The sequence below is a fragment of the Danio aesculapii genome, chromosome 5 (assembly GCF_903798145.1).
Source record: "Danio aesculapii chromosome 5, fDanAes4.1, whole genome shotgun sequence".
Taxonomy (NCBI): Eukaryota; Metazoa; Chordata; class Actinopteri; order Cypriniformes; family Danionidae; genus Danio; species Danio aesculapii.
The window spans coordinates 39,952,121-39,967,439 of NC_079439.1; the positions used below are offsets into that span (position 1 = coordinate 39,952,121).

At 36.3% G+C, this 15,319-nt stretch overlaps 1 protein-coding gene across 1 annotated transcript in view; it reads right to left on the reverse strand.

Moving 5' to 3' along the window:
• The window catches only part of dapk1 (death-associated protein kinase 1), a 160,128-nt gene extending 152,918 nt beyond the window's left edge, over positions 1 to 7,210 (reverse strand). Inside the window, exons 1-2 of the mRNA XM_056458172.1 lie at positions 7,083 to 7,210; positions 6,411 to 6,572 (exon numbers count right to left, since the gene is read on the reverse strand). Of these exons, the coding sequence (XP_056314147.1) occupies positions 6,411 to 6,472 (62 nt within the window). The 5' untranslated portion in view covers positions 6,473 to 6,572; positions 7,083 to 7,210. The remainder of the gene's footprint in view (positions 1 to 6,410; positions 6,573 to 7,082) is intronic.
• Between the last annotated feature and the right edge of the window lie 8,109 nt (positions 7,211 to 15,319).

Sequence of the window (15,319 nt, forward strand, 5' to 3'; positions counted from 1 at the left end):
AGCGGCCCTCCAGGATGAGTTTGGGCACCCCTGTTTTAAACATTGTTGTTTAAATGACAAATATAAAGCAATGTGACGTGCTGCGGTGGCGCTTCCTTGCGGAGAAGGCTGTTCGTCAGATGTTTATGGAACTATTCTTCTCTCACAACAGCTATTATTGTTGTTTAGCAGCATACACTCAAGCAGTGTGACACATTTAAAACCCCACCTACTGCAGCGCAGGGGTGTCAAAATGTTTGAAAAAAGCACTCAGAAAATCATCTTTTCTCTGCTTGTCCAAGATCCTTATATAAAATGAGCAGAATCAACACAATTGTCAAGTTTTTTGGGGAACAACTTAAGTGTTTTATGTTCAATCCACTTAAATTTGTAAACAATTAAGTTAGCTTTTTGTGAAATTTCAGTTGAAAGTTTATCAACATAATAAAACAAAAGTCTCAGCAACGTCTGATTGAAAAATGTAAACGACACTAAAATCAAAAAGGTTTTTAATTTAATTTTGAAAATAGTTTAATGACATGCATTTTATGTACAATACATATATTAATTTACAGAGAAACAGGTTCTTTTAATTAAACTACAGGATCGTTTGCTAATAATAAAGATTTAAGTCTCTGTTTTATATTGGTTGTCTGCTTCATTGTAGAAATCATACAAGGCTGAAGGTGTAATTACATGCTTGGTTATCAGCATATAATAGCATTAAATAAGACTGGAACATTCTGTATAAAAAGGTATACTGCACGTGATTGTACACCAATTGGCACTGGATGATTATGTGAAGGTTATTTTCATGTGCATTTTGTCAATAAAGCTGGTTCTAGTTAATCAGCATTTATTACACATGGTTTACTGACAACCTACACAATATTGTGTTCTTAATAGCGCAGATTAGACAGCTGCATGCATGGCCTCTGTGAACTATAGCTCTGTGTTGTTAATGCTGAATGCAACAAGTACCACATTTATTAACATGTTTTACTCAAAACTCATTTATAACTTCAGTTGAGTGTTTTAAACAAATCCTTCAGTGAGATGAATTTGTAGTTATCTAATTTTTTGGCATAATTATTATTTTACTGTTTTGCCTGTATAGAAAATGCTTCTTAATTTAAAAAAAAAATTGACATTTGGACTAGAAACCAGACAAAGACAAAAATCTAGGTATAGTAAGAAAAGCTTTTTTTTAGCAGTGAGTTAACATAGCTTGTAGTGTTAATCCTTGAACTGCAGTTCCAGTCAAAGCTCCTGCTTTAAACTTAGCTAACAGACCAGTGCACTCCTACTCTGAGGAGGACCACCCGGAGATGTTCCCATCTGAATTAAAAAAAAAACCTTCTCACTTAAGAGCTTCCCTAGGCCAAAGCCTCATAAGCCCCATGAAGAGAGCCTGTGTGTTTAACCTTACAGCCCAACCAAGTAGCACACGAGAACAGGGTTATTTAAGGCTTCAGTGCTGGGGGTTCACTTAACCATTCTGATGAGCCATCAAAGCTAAGCCCTGAATATTGGTGAGGAGGGTTAAGAAACTAATGGCTGATTTGAATGATTTTCTTGGTCCAGATACGCAGGTTTTATTCAGCTGTGGGGGTAAGGGGCTATTTTTGTTATGTACAATGCAACGGGGGATTAAAAATGCTGGTGGGCTTCAATAATTGGTGGTTCCTTTGTTTTTTTTGTTTTTGTATTTCAGACAATGTTATGTATGCAGGGTCATAGATGCTCTAAGAGCTGTAATCCAGTCCATGGCATCACCCAACTCATCACTAGTCATGAATTGGTCATGGTGAGACCATAATATTCAAATGTTTTGTCTTCAATACTATTCAAATGATTTTGAATATGTAAAACATCCCATCGCACTTGTGAATAAAATTCAAAGTAAGCATAAATGCACACTACTCATCTTAAATATGACAATTATTTAAAGCATTAAACATTTAAATGACAAAGATTACCAATAAATACAGGGACGGTTCATGCATATTTAACTAGTTAAAACACGTACACTGTCATATAAAGCCTACCCAGACTTGAGCATAAAATCAATACTCATAAATATACAAATGAACTAACAGTTTTTTACACATAACCAACCTCGGCTGTGATTTCTGTAAGAAACACAAATAATATTGCTTTCATACTTCTCTATTCAACTCAAGCTGGAGTAATCTAGTCAGCGTTGCAGTCGCTGAGACAATTATGCAATCAGAAGGACTGACAGATGCCATCATCCCTCAGGAGCCAGAGACAAGAACATCTTCAACGTTTGCTTCAAAGTCCCATCAGCACGATTGCACATTATGCAACCAATTTCACAGATGCATCGGCATGCTATAGACCGTTACGTGAGCACCAAGACATAAAATATTTCACTTAAATACAAAAGAGCCCGATTTCCCACAACCCACACAAGGAGCAGACTCATCCCTATGTGCGGGGTGATTTATCGCCCACACACGCAGCAGTCAATGGGAATCCGAGAAACTGCATTCTCATGAAAACAGTTCAAAAGAACATCCATCGGCTGACCATCAATGATGAAATGATATTAACACAAAATATTACACAGCTGATATTTCAAGAGTTGAAAGACCAGCACAAACTCCCTGCATAAAGAAGGCCATAATGGAACACTGTTCATGTATTACTTGTGTTTTATAGCCAATCATGAAACTTTCCTGACTTCCTCGGTTGTCTATGAAAGCCTGTATACCAATAGGTTTCAATAGCTATGATTCCATCCACCTATTTTTAAGTGCATTTTGGAATAGTGCATAAAATGGTCATTCTAAAACACCTTAACTGTTTCAGTATTAGTACACGCATTCATTGCATGTCGGCATTTGTCTCCTGAGGCGCAAGTAACTTATTAAATGAAGAAAAGATTTGCGCAGCTTTTCGTACCGCAGAAAATTACGTTTTTACTTTTGATATTTGCCGCAAGTTAATCGGGAAGTGACGATTTTGTTCTCTTTGACTCATTGGATGGAAACGCTGCTTTATTCGCACATCTTTTATGCAATATTCCTGTTTTGCGCATAAAGTTAATTCGCATCTTTGGATGGTAACATAGCTAATAGCAAAGATGCAAATTAGAATTATGCACAAAACAGGAATGTTTCATAAAACATCTGTCGTTTCCATCTAGGACTGATTAATCAAATTGAAATAGCAAATGCGAATGAGCAGAACTGAGATTGTCGTGCACGTTTTCCCAAGGAAGCTGGCTGTGATTTGTAGCAAACATCCTCCAAAGGCCAGAGTGCGCTCTCACAAAAACCCACAAACCTGTCCAAATACACACAAAGAAATCCAGTAAATCCCCTGGGGAAAATAGTGGTTGCTCAATAAACTGAAGATTTAACTACTTTCATTGATCGAGTTTGATTAATAAAGATGACTTTGGAATCATCTCAGAAGAAATTATTTCAAACACTTGACTGTGGTTATGAACCGAGTTTGGAGAAAAAACATGTTATTATGTTGAAACTTCACGTGCAGAATTTACTGCACCTGTAGTTCATTGAGAAGTGACATAAATAAAGCCATCAGCTAGCTCTTAGCAACTCTCACATTGTTGCCCACTGAAGCTAAGCCCGGTCAGTACCTGGATGGGAGACCACATGGGAAAGCTAGGTTGCTGCCGGATGTTGTGTTAGTGACGCCAGCAGGGAGTGCTCAACCTGCAGTCTGTGTGGGTCTTAAGGCCCTAGTATATTTATGGGGAGTGTGGTGTGTGGTCTGGCGCAATATGGCTGCCGTCACATCATCCAGGTGGATGCTGCACACTGGTGGTAGATGAGGAGATTCCCCCCAATGCTTAAAACGCTTTGTGTCCTGAAAAGTGCTATATAAAATGTAAGGAATAATAATAATTATTATTATTATTATTAGAAACAGCTGCCATAAATTTCGATCAATTAAATTGAATTAAAAATAAACCAGGTTTGAATTAGCTTATCAATGTAATAATCAATGTAATGCGACTGTGTAGTAAACGCCATCTAGTGAATCAGTACAAAATCGTCACTTCCTGATTAACTGGTGGCAAATAGCAAAATGAAAAATGGAATCTGATGTGGTAGAAAAAGCCCCTGTGGACCTTTTTTCTTATATAATAAATGAATCGCACCTTATAAGATTAATTGCAATGAACGTGCAGTGGCTTTAGGAGGAGCAAGACTGCTCTGGCAAGTGGTAATATCAAACCACTTCGATGACAGACTTTTAGAACTAAACATCACTTTAAATAGAACTGCACGGTATTGGAAAAATCTAGCATTGCGATATTTTTTATTTTGCGATATGAATACAATTTCACCAGATAACTTGAATATCTCTATTTGGAAAGAATTTATAATGTTAGATCGATTGGGATGATTCTGCAGTGGGAGTGCATCTTCATAAAATCTAATAAACAATCTATAAACTTTTTGGGGTCCCCTGTCACATTTTCGATGTGGTCTGTGCTATTTGCAGTGCATTTCTTTATTTGCATGTGTTGTGAGTATTTTCATGCATAACAATCTAAGAAAATTATACAATTGAAAAAAAAAGTGTTTTATCATTTTGAACAGTATTCAAGTTCAGTAACTGAATGATAAAAATGTTTTAATAAAATGTATCGTTGCTAAAGTTACAAATGGTACAATTCATTATGCCTGAATGCTTTTAAGGTCATTATACAATCACAGGCATTAAAAACATGTTTTGTAATTATAATTCAGACACAACATTGTGTATGCACACGATGTGACTATTGTGAAATATCCCATTGTGATATCAATGCTGAAATGATATATTGTGCAGTCTTAATTTCAGACATTTTACAATATGGTCGGTCTGCTGGTTTGTCCATTCCATCATGCCCATATGTTATCAAATGATCTGTTAAAACAGAAGTCACATTACTTTTTTGATGCACATTGGAATTTATTCTGTAAATGTGTTTGCATTGTAGTTTATGCTATTTTTTTCTTGTCAGATAAAAAGTTTATCCTACTCAGATGGGTGTATTTGTTTTTTATGAGCATTTTCAAAATGTACGTGCATTTAGAATTATCCATTAAGCATTTTTATGCAATATTGCTAAATACAAATTAAAATAGGTGGATGGAAGCAAAGCTCCTGTTAAGGCAGTTGTAAACCATGATTACATAATTAACTACTCATGTAAACATCACTCTCAGCACCATGCTCAGCATCTGAATGTTTGTTAAAAATATAGGCTATATTTATATAGGCTATAGTTTATTGGGGCATTGAATCACATTCTTGTACATTACATGTACACAGGTATGAGCACCAGCAATAAGATGCGGGCTGCAGTTAACTTAAAGGCCAGAGGTGCCACAAATAACAAATATTTCTGAATTCTACATAATAGCTCTTTTTATGTATTACATAATACGTGTATAGCAATGTCAATAGTCTTCTACAAAAACTAAACATGTAAATAAAAAAATCTGTAGATTTAATGTAAAAACATCAATTGCTTGATCTTCTGAAATATTGACCTTCATTTGGTCTTGTGTGTTCCCATGAAATTAATGTGCAATTTGGAAATGGTGAGATTCAAAACTTGACTTGAGCTTGCACTTTCAATCTCTAGGCTTCAAATGAATGGGAATGCATGGAATGAAAATTATGGCCTCCGATTAATGCAAACGGAGTCATGATACTCCACAAAATGAAATCAGTCACTGACTGGATGTCTTTAACAGCCAAAAGTGAAGTAAAATGCAATTGTCGTTGAGTCGCAGCATAGCAGACTAACCCAATTTATCTTGATCAGTCTGTCAAGTGAGGCTCCCAGAAGAGAAATCTACACACTGGACCTTCACAGCCATCTGAACCCTATTAATCAATAAATGCCACTAAAGATCATTACAACTTGGAATGCATGAACATCTGTTTAGAGTGACAACCAGTAATTCATGACTACATGAGGCTTGAGACCCCTAAAAAAAAATCTGAATGTCATGAAACATTTGTAAGCATACAACTTTCCCCTGAGAGATGCAAGCATCACCCTGCATCTTAAAGCTGTCCCGTCTATGCTGACTGAACCACATTAGATGGAGTATTCAATGATTTACTTACAACATATGGTTTCATGAACATTAATGCAACATTTTATTCCACAATAGGTTCTTCATGTTATTAAAATGTCCCACACTATTAAACCTTAATAACAGTTCACTGAAAGGTTCTTATATAAAATGCGTCTCTCATACAGTCTCACAATGAAACCCACCAGTTTTGGATGAGTGTATGAGTATGAGTGAAATTAGAATACCTTGGCTCTTGCAGATATGTACATGTAAATAATTCATCCGAAACACTCAACTGCATTAAATAAAATGTCACCTCACGCCCAAAAACCTGGTATGAAGACCATCACGTACCTGCCGAGTTCTCCTCCAATCTCATAATAATCCTCCACATTCTCCTGGTTGAACACGGTCATGGTGCTCCTGGGCGCTTCCAGCTCTCCGGGATTCCCAAAATCAGCAGCCCATCTCTGTCAACCTAATGACAGTTTGCGGCGAACCCCTCTCATATTCGCTCTGCGTAGAGAGAGAAAGAGAGAGAGATGCGCGTGAGGGAAACGCGCGTGTCGTGCGTAAAAACGCTCAGTGTCTTCTCGACTCGTGTAAAAACCTTTTCTCCGCCCCTAACCACACTCGCCGCATGTGAAACACTGTTTGTGTACAGCTTTAACCGGTGGGTGGAAACTAGTCAACCCCGCTTGGGAGAAGGTAACAGTGGTTTTGTTAAAAGGCGTCTACGGCGTTGCCAAGTGAACAGCGCTGCTTGATGTGTGTGAAAAAACTGATCGTGCCCATAACCACGCTGGTCATAAAACTGAAAAGATCGCCGAATCGCATGAAGTAGGCGGTTGACACCTCGCGTAAAGTACCAATGCTTCATTAAAACCATGCCTTCTCTTGTAGGTTTCATGTCGGTAGAGAAACCCAGCGTATTCCTTCATTGCTCACACGGTCTAAACAGAGTAAGGCATGCTCTTACCGGTAGCACGCTTTGTACTTCGACAAAAGCGAATAAAAGTAGCATACCTTTATTTTTCCATCGTTGTCAGTCTCCAGGCAGCAGGTACAGTCCGATGTGAAGCGATAAAACAGCATACCCTTCACGCGAGACATGGAAGTGTTGTGTTGCAGGAAATGGGAGGATTGTAACAATGTAGATGGTGCGGGGCTGAAGGTAATAAGAGCGCCAACGGTCCACCTGAAGGGGCGCTGTGGATACATGCTCTGTATTATCAGAACAGTCCATACAATTCTGCTTTGTTTTTCTCATGTCTGTCTATCTATCTATCTATCTATCTATCTATCTATCTATCTATCTATCTATCTATCTATCTATCTATCTATCTATCTATCTATCTATCTATCTATCTATCTATCTATCTATCTATCTGTCTATCTGTCTGTCTGTCTGTCTGTCTGTCTGTCTGTCTGTCTGTCTGTCTGTCTGTCTGTCTTTCTGTGTTTTTTATTTATAGACTATATCTTTTTTATGATTATTAATGATTATTATTTATGTCTGCACCATGTTTGTTCTTTCTGTACTGGAAGCTCACAAGACAAGTTCAATCAATCAATCAGTCAGTCAGTCAGTCAGGTCTGTCATTTTTTTAATTAACAGTGTAAATCTTAAAGAGATGGTTCACCCAAAACTGAAAATTCTATCATCATTTACTCATCCTTAATTTGTGACAGACCTGTTTGAATTAGTTTCTGCTGTTGAACAGAACATAAGTTATTTTGAAAACACTGAAAACCCTGTAACAAGTTCCATGGCATCTGCTTTTTTCTGGTATTTGGATCTCAGTAGTTACAAGTTTCTAAATTTTTTCTAAATAAATTATTTCATGTTCAACAGAAAAAGAAACTCACAAAGGTGTGAAATCACTTAATGGTGAGTAAATAGTAAATACATTTTCATTTTTGGGTGAACTATGCCTTTAACATGACCCCATACTCGTAGGTAGGTAATGGCCATTTATAAAGAATGTGGTTATAGAACAATATATAGTATATATACCAGAGATGCCCAAAGTAGGGCCTGCGGGCCAAAGCTGGCCCATGGTAACCTTTGATTTGGCCCGCCATCCCATCTGAGAAGAGAGGGAGAATGATGGGGATGGTTTAGAGCAGTGTTTCTCAACCCTGTTCCTGAAGGCACACCAACAGTACACATTTTCAATGTCTCCCTAATCAAACACACCTGAATCACCTAATTAAAACATAAGAAGAGACTCCAAAACCTGAAGTTAATTAGTCAGGTAAGGGAGACATCCGAAATATGTACTGTTGATGTGCCTCCAGGAAAAGGGTTGGAAAACACTGGAGAGAAATTTAATTGAACCTTTTATTTGTTGGTTGTATTGTTAAGCTACAAAAAGATAACTGAAATTAAATTTTCCGATTCAAATGGCGTCATTTAATCAGATTTAGTTCAAAATGTACAAAAAGTTATACTGCATTAGTTAATAGGATATAGAAGTAATGTTTTCTATTTATTTTTACATTTTCTGAAATGAATTAGGAAATTACTCATGGCAACTTTATTGTAAAATAGTTTGGTATATTTTTCTTCTGCCCACCGCTATATTTGGTATTTGGCCCTTCATACAAAAACATTTGGGCACCCCAGGTATAGACTGTATTTTATATAGCCAGTATATAGATATACAATACAATTTTTCCACAAATAAAGACTATAGTGTCTCGTGAGAAGGTTTGTTTGGAAATTATCCAAATGTATAAAAGCTATAATATATAAATATATACATTTTTTTATAATATCTGAATTATATATTGTAAGATTTTGTACAATATATGAGACTAGCCATGCAAATCGACTATGATACACTTACCCCATCTACTGGTACAGAAATACATTGCAGGTGTTGGACATGCATGGATAGGTGTTTTTTCATGCAACAGAGGCTTGACAGCAGAGATGCACAAAGTAGGGCCCGTGGGCCAATGTTGGCCAATTGCGTTGGCCCATCTGAGAGGAGAGTGAGACTGATGGAGGGGGTTGGGTCGAATGCATTTAACACAGAGGTCGTAATTTCTAATTTGACGTAAACTTTTTTTGTATTTTATTGCTAAGTTCCAAAAAAAAAAAAAAAAAAAACCTGAAATTAAATGCTTCAATTAAATGTCAATTAAATCAAATGTTCAATTAAATTCAGATACTTTTATAAATTAGATTGTTTTGTTTTTACTGTAATAAGTTTATTATAAAATGTAAAAAAAAATACTGTATTAGTAAATATAAAGCAATGTTTTCTAGTAATTTTAAACATTTTTAAATAAATTAGGAAATTAGCCATGGAAACTATATTTAACTTCGGCTCACAAGCCTAATTCATGGTATCTATTTGGCCCTTCATAAGAAAAACACCCCTGCTTTACAGTCGATAAATGAATGATTAAAGATTGATTGATTGAATGAATATGAGTGAATAATAAATAAATAAATAAAACCTTTTAACATATAAACCTTTTTCTGAATGTTTCTGCTAACATATATTACACATAATATTGTATATTTGTACAACAATAACACAGATACAACCAATAAACTACAAAAGAAAGAACAAAACACCAATGAGCTTCTAGCAATGCTTAAGATATCGCTTACACTTTTTTACAGAACACTTTGAGCTCAGTTTAGTACAAAGGCGTATTTTTCCTGACAGTAAAACCTCACAGTGCGCTGAAATAAACATGTCTCACAGCTCATTGTTGACAGCAGATTGTTAGTGTCAGTCTTTTATATGTTTTGACTCACGTCTGCCTTCAAGAATGTAAGTGTTGACTAGTAAGGCGGTTATTATCATCCCAGCATTGATGACATTGGACGGAACGCCTGATTACACAATGTGTCAGACTGTCGCAGTGATAATTTGCTGTTTATTCCGTCAGAATGGTGACAGACGCAATAAAACTGTGTATAGAAGCAACTTTGTCATTGTGAATTGAGCTTTGAAAAGTAAAATGACAGGTGATTTTAATCTCACATTTGTTTTATCGTGGTGGAAAAATGCGAACAGTCTTGAAGAAAACTTGAGAAAAACGTTCCTGATTACAGTTTTCATGTTTGCTTGTTGTTCTTGCGCCTTCTTGTGTCTAAAAGGGTCGTTGCAGCTTAATAATTTTTTTGACTAGACAATTAAAACGTTTTAGCTGTTCTGACCCTCATATGACATTAAAATATAATGAATAAGAGAAGATTTCCAGGCTTTGGTGGCCCTGTTGGACTGAGTCTCTTTTCATCTCTTTTCGTTGCAGGACTGATGGTCTTTCGTTCTCTTTCTTTCTTTTTCTTTCTCCCACTCTCCCTTTCCACTCAAACAGTCCCTCGTGTCCTCAGGGTGAGTGTTTGTGTGTTTATTTTCTCTCACACCTGCAGTCTGCATCACTATCTATCTTGTGGTTTCCTAATGTTTATGTAAGATATGGTGTTGCAATTTGACATATTTTTTCTAATTTAAGGGAACTCATTTTAAGAATGAAGACACATTTTTAAAAGCAAAATTACAGTGAGTTATTACAGTTTTAAAAAACATTAACCCACATCATAGAATTTTTAGGTAATGTTAAAAATACTTATACACACACACACACACACATATGGCGAATATCACATGAGTAGCAGTGCGATTTGGCTGTATATTAGCACTGGTGGGTGGCATGCATTAGTGTGTCCCATCAGTGACAATATACAGCCATATAGCAGTGCTACTCGTATGATATTGTGTTTATACAACAGATTGACGGCATTTTCATGTGTATAAAAAGAAAATCAAACACAGAGTCTAAAAATCCTTTTGTAGGAGGTACTTTCTCCCCCCCCTCCCCCGGTCTTCAGTTTGCGCAAACACACACACTTTTCGTATTTCATCCTCACCACTCCGCGCCCACCACCTCTGCCGCCGGTTATACTCAGGGTTCACCAAAAAGTGGCCAATACAAAATCCATACATTTCTGATATGAGTCCCATCTCATAATCAGTACACTACAATTACTATGGTATAAATACAGCAATACAACATACAAAAGAGAAAGATCAACTTAGAATGTCACTTACCTGTTTAATAATGTTTTGATCAGCTGTAGTTAGAAATTATGCTGAGTTCTTCTCCTCTAAGAGCTTATGTGGTCTCTGTTGCCATCTTGTGGCAGAGCGTCAACCATTTTTGGTCTGTTCAGTGTGACAGGCTGAAAGATGCCGACATGCTGTATCTCTAAAATTATAAACATTTAAAATAGGCACTATCCTGTTAAATAAACTGCATTGTTGCAATCTAAAAAACTACATTCTCGCCTGAAAAGCCTCAAAAGTACATTATGTTGTCCAACTGCTGCAATATTTGTCAAACTGTAGTGAGTTTATTGATCTGCTGTCACTCTATGTGGACTATCAGCCAATGAGATTTGAGAACCAGGCAGAACTGTTGTGTGTGTGTGTGTGTGTGTGTGTGTGTGTGTGTGTGTGTGTATGTGTGTGTGTGTGTGTGTGTGTATATATATATATATATATATATATATATATATATATATATGAGCAATATCACACAAGTAGCTCTTATGTATATCGGCACTCATTCACATCTGCAGCTCATGTCAGAACAGCAGAAACCATTGCTACTTCACCAACGTCACTTGAGCTAGCATTTGAATGATTCTCTAGCGTAATGTCTAACGTGATGACAAAACAGGTGATTTTGCTCACATTTTAAGATCATAAGGCTGAATGGCATGAAATGCCATCAGTCTACAGAGATTTCCCAGTTTTCTCTGTTGCAATCAGGACTTCACAATAATTAACCCAGAAAAAGCCAAAGCAAAGCAAACACTACCCGTTTCTGTGGTATAAATACAGCACTACACAATACAAGAGAGGGAGAGATCAACTTAGAATGTCACTTACTTGATTTATATTGATATTTTCAGCTGTAGTTTGAAACTTGCGCTGAGAAAATGCTGTTTTTCCTCCCTCTAAGGACATATTAGTTTCTGTCGCCATCTTGTGGCGGAACGTCAACCTTCACCTTCTTTGTCTCAGACAGACTCTTCGTGGCAGTTAAACAACTACATTCTGTTGTCCAACAGCAGAAATATTTTAGTGTCATCAGCTTGTCGCGGTATGTGGGCGGAGTAATACAAGGGTGAAGGGTTAAGAGGCTGGAAGAGTGCTGTTATTCGCAGAAATTGCGCGGCTATCAGCCAATCAGATTCAACAACCAGACAGAAATGTAAAAAAAAAAAAAAATATATATATATATATATATATATATATAAAATATATGTAAATATATAAATATAAAGTATATGTATATATATATATATATATATATATATATATATATATATATATATATATATATATATATATACATATATATATATATATATACTTAGATGGTTTTGGAGTGGATTGTGTAATTAGACTGTTTTAACCATTTGTATTGATGTAGAAAATGTTCAGCCTTTTTATGCCATGTTTTTGCAGAACATTCGGTGTATTTAAAACACACACACACACACGCACACGCGCACACGCGCACACACGCACGCGCACGCGCACGCACACGCACACACACACGCACACACACACACATCTAGGTTTGTTTTAGTGAATTGTGGCATCATTTCTTAAGTTTCCATTGTTTTTATACTGTGCAAACTGTATTTTCAAACCCAACCTGGAACCAAACCCTACCCCTACTGCTACTGCTACTGCTGATAAATACTTACTGAGCATTTAGTTATTTATTTGTTTATTTATTTTTTGGGAAAAATTGGGATATAAGCAATGTCATCATAGTCCACTTTCTTCTTGTAATATCTGTCAAACCCATGTTTATACACATTAGTGTCCTGATATGTGCCACACACACATGCACCTGCGGGTTTATATAGTACTTTATTACTGTGTTAAATGCATTTATTTGCAATATTGACTATAATATGTTTCATTAAATCTTAAACTGCACTATTATAATTAATTCACATATAATTATAATTATAATATAATTATAAATCACAAAACAATTTTTGAAAATAAAAATGGTTAATCAATGATACAAAATCATCTAATTACAAATAATAGAACAGTTATAAAGGTAACAGGAAAAACATTAAATCATTAAAAAAATTAAAATGTTTCCCAGTGATGGGTTGCAGCTGGAAGGGTGTCCGCTGTGTAAAACGTGTGCTGGATAAGTTGGCAGTTCATTCCGCTGTGGCAACCCCGGATTAATGAAGGGACTAAGCCGAAAAGAAAATGAACGAATGAATGAAATAATACTAAAAATGCTGTATAAATTGAAAGCGCTTATGTATTTGAACATTTAATTATTATAATTATTTATTTATTTATTTTACACAAAATCTAGTAACTAAAAGATAGCTCTTATGTGACAACTTTATATGTATGTTGTTGTTGTTGAGTCAAAGTCAGAACAGCTTGGTCAAGTGTGGTTAGAGGTTACAGCAGAAACTATAATGTTCTGCCGTCCTCTGTACGGCCACCGGTGCTCATAATTCACTAGTGTTTTCTCAGCTGTTCACACACATTCACCCGTTCATGATGTTCAAACACAGGATGGCACATGACCATGAGGAAACACCCACAAGCGCCTGAACCACATTTTATATCCCTAAAGCTTATGTCTTTAATTTATGTGTCAGAGTTACACAAACAGCCTAACTGACAGCCAAATGACAGGTGTAAAAACGTCGGCTTTACTTGTAAAATCTGCTACAGGATCTGTCAGAGTCTTTGTTTTCATGCCATGTTGAAGCCAGAGGCGCTTTTTAGGCTTTTGTTCAGTGTTCAGTCACAATCTCAACAGCTTCACCTCTTATCCAGGCCACACAATAGTGAAAAAACATAGGAATCATCCATTTTGTTTGAAAAGATATTTTTTTTGAGAAATAAGTGCAGCTCATAGGAGTGTGAAAAGCAAGTGTCAAAATGCTACAGTTAAAATATCTAACCTGGTAAAAAGTAAGTGTACTTAATAGATACAGTCTTATGCAAAAGTTTGGGCACCCCTGATATTTATCATAGTTTTCTGGACTTTCTAATAGGGATGCTCATTTCGATTAATTTTCTCAACCAGATTATTTAGAGCTTTATAGGTAAGAAGCAATATTTTAAATTTAATACGAAACTTAACAGGCAGCCAGTGTAAGGAGAACAAAATTGGGGTGATATGACCATATTTTCTAGACCTGGTAAGAATTCTGGCAGCTGCATTTTGTACTAGCTGAAGTTTGTTAATAGAAGATGCTGGACAGCTAGCAAACAGAGCATTACAGTAGTTCAGCCTAGAAGTCATAAAAGCATGGACTAGCTTTTCTGCATATGAGATGGATAGCATACTTCGTAACTTAGCGATATTTCTTAGATGAAACAAAGCAGTTTTTGTGACATGGGATATATAATGTTCAAAAGTTAAATTGCTGTCTAATATGACACCAAGATCTTTTATAGTAGAGCTAGCGCAAACTTTGTATCCCTCTAGTTGTAGGTCGAGTTGTGAGATCTGCTGTGTACAGGATTTAGGCCCAATAAGTAATAATTCTGTTTAGTCTGAGTTTAAGAGAAGAAAATTGTTAGTCATCCAGTCTTTAACATTGTTAATACACTCAGTTAGCTTAGACAGTTCAGATGTCTTATCAGGTTTAGTTGAAATATATAATTGAGTATCATCTGCATAGCAGTGAAAGCTGATCTCATGTCTTCTTATAATGTCTCCCAGGGGTAGCATGTATATTGTAAACAGCAAAGGGCCTAAAACTGATCCTTGAGGCACCCCATTCTTTACTGGGCTGACTTGTGAAGGCTGTCCATTAATATTCACAAACTGGTAAAGGTCAGCTAAGTATGACTTAAACCATTGTGGAGCCTGTCCCTGGACACCTGTAGACTTTAAGCGATTTATGAGGATACCATGGTCAATGGTGTCAAATGCCGCACTAAGATTGAGTAAAACAGATAGCAAGATGCACACTTGGTCAGCAGCTAAGAGTAAATCGTTGGTTATTTTCACTAATTCAGTTTCTGTACTGTGATGAGGCCTGAAACCTGACTGGAACTCTTCAAAAACATTGTTCGTCTGCAGAAAGGAGCATAATTGGGTAGAAACAACTTTTTCTAGTATTTTAGATATAAATGGAAGACTTGAAATAGGCCTATAATTAGCTAAGTTGCTGGGGCCCAGTTGTGGTTTCTTAATAATTGGCTTAATAACAGCTAGTTTGT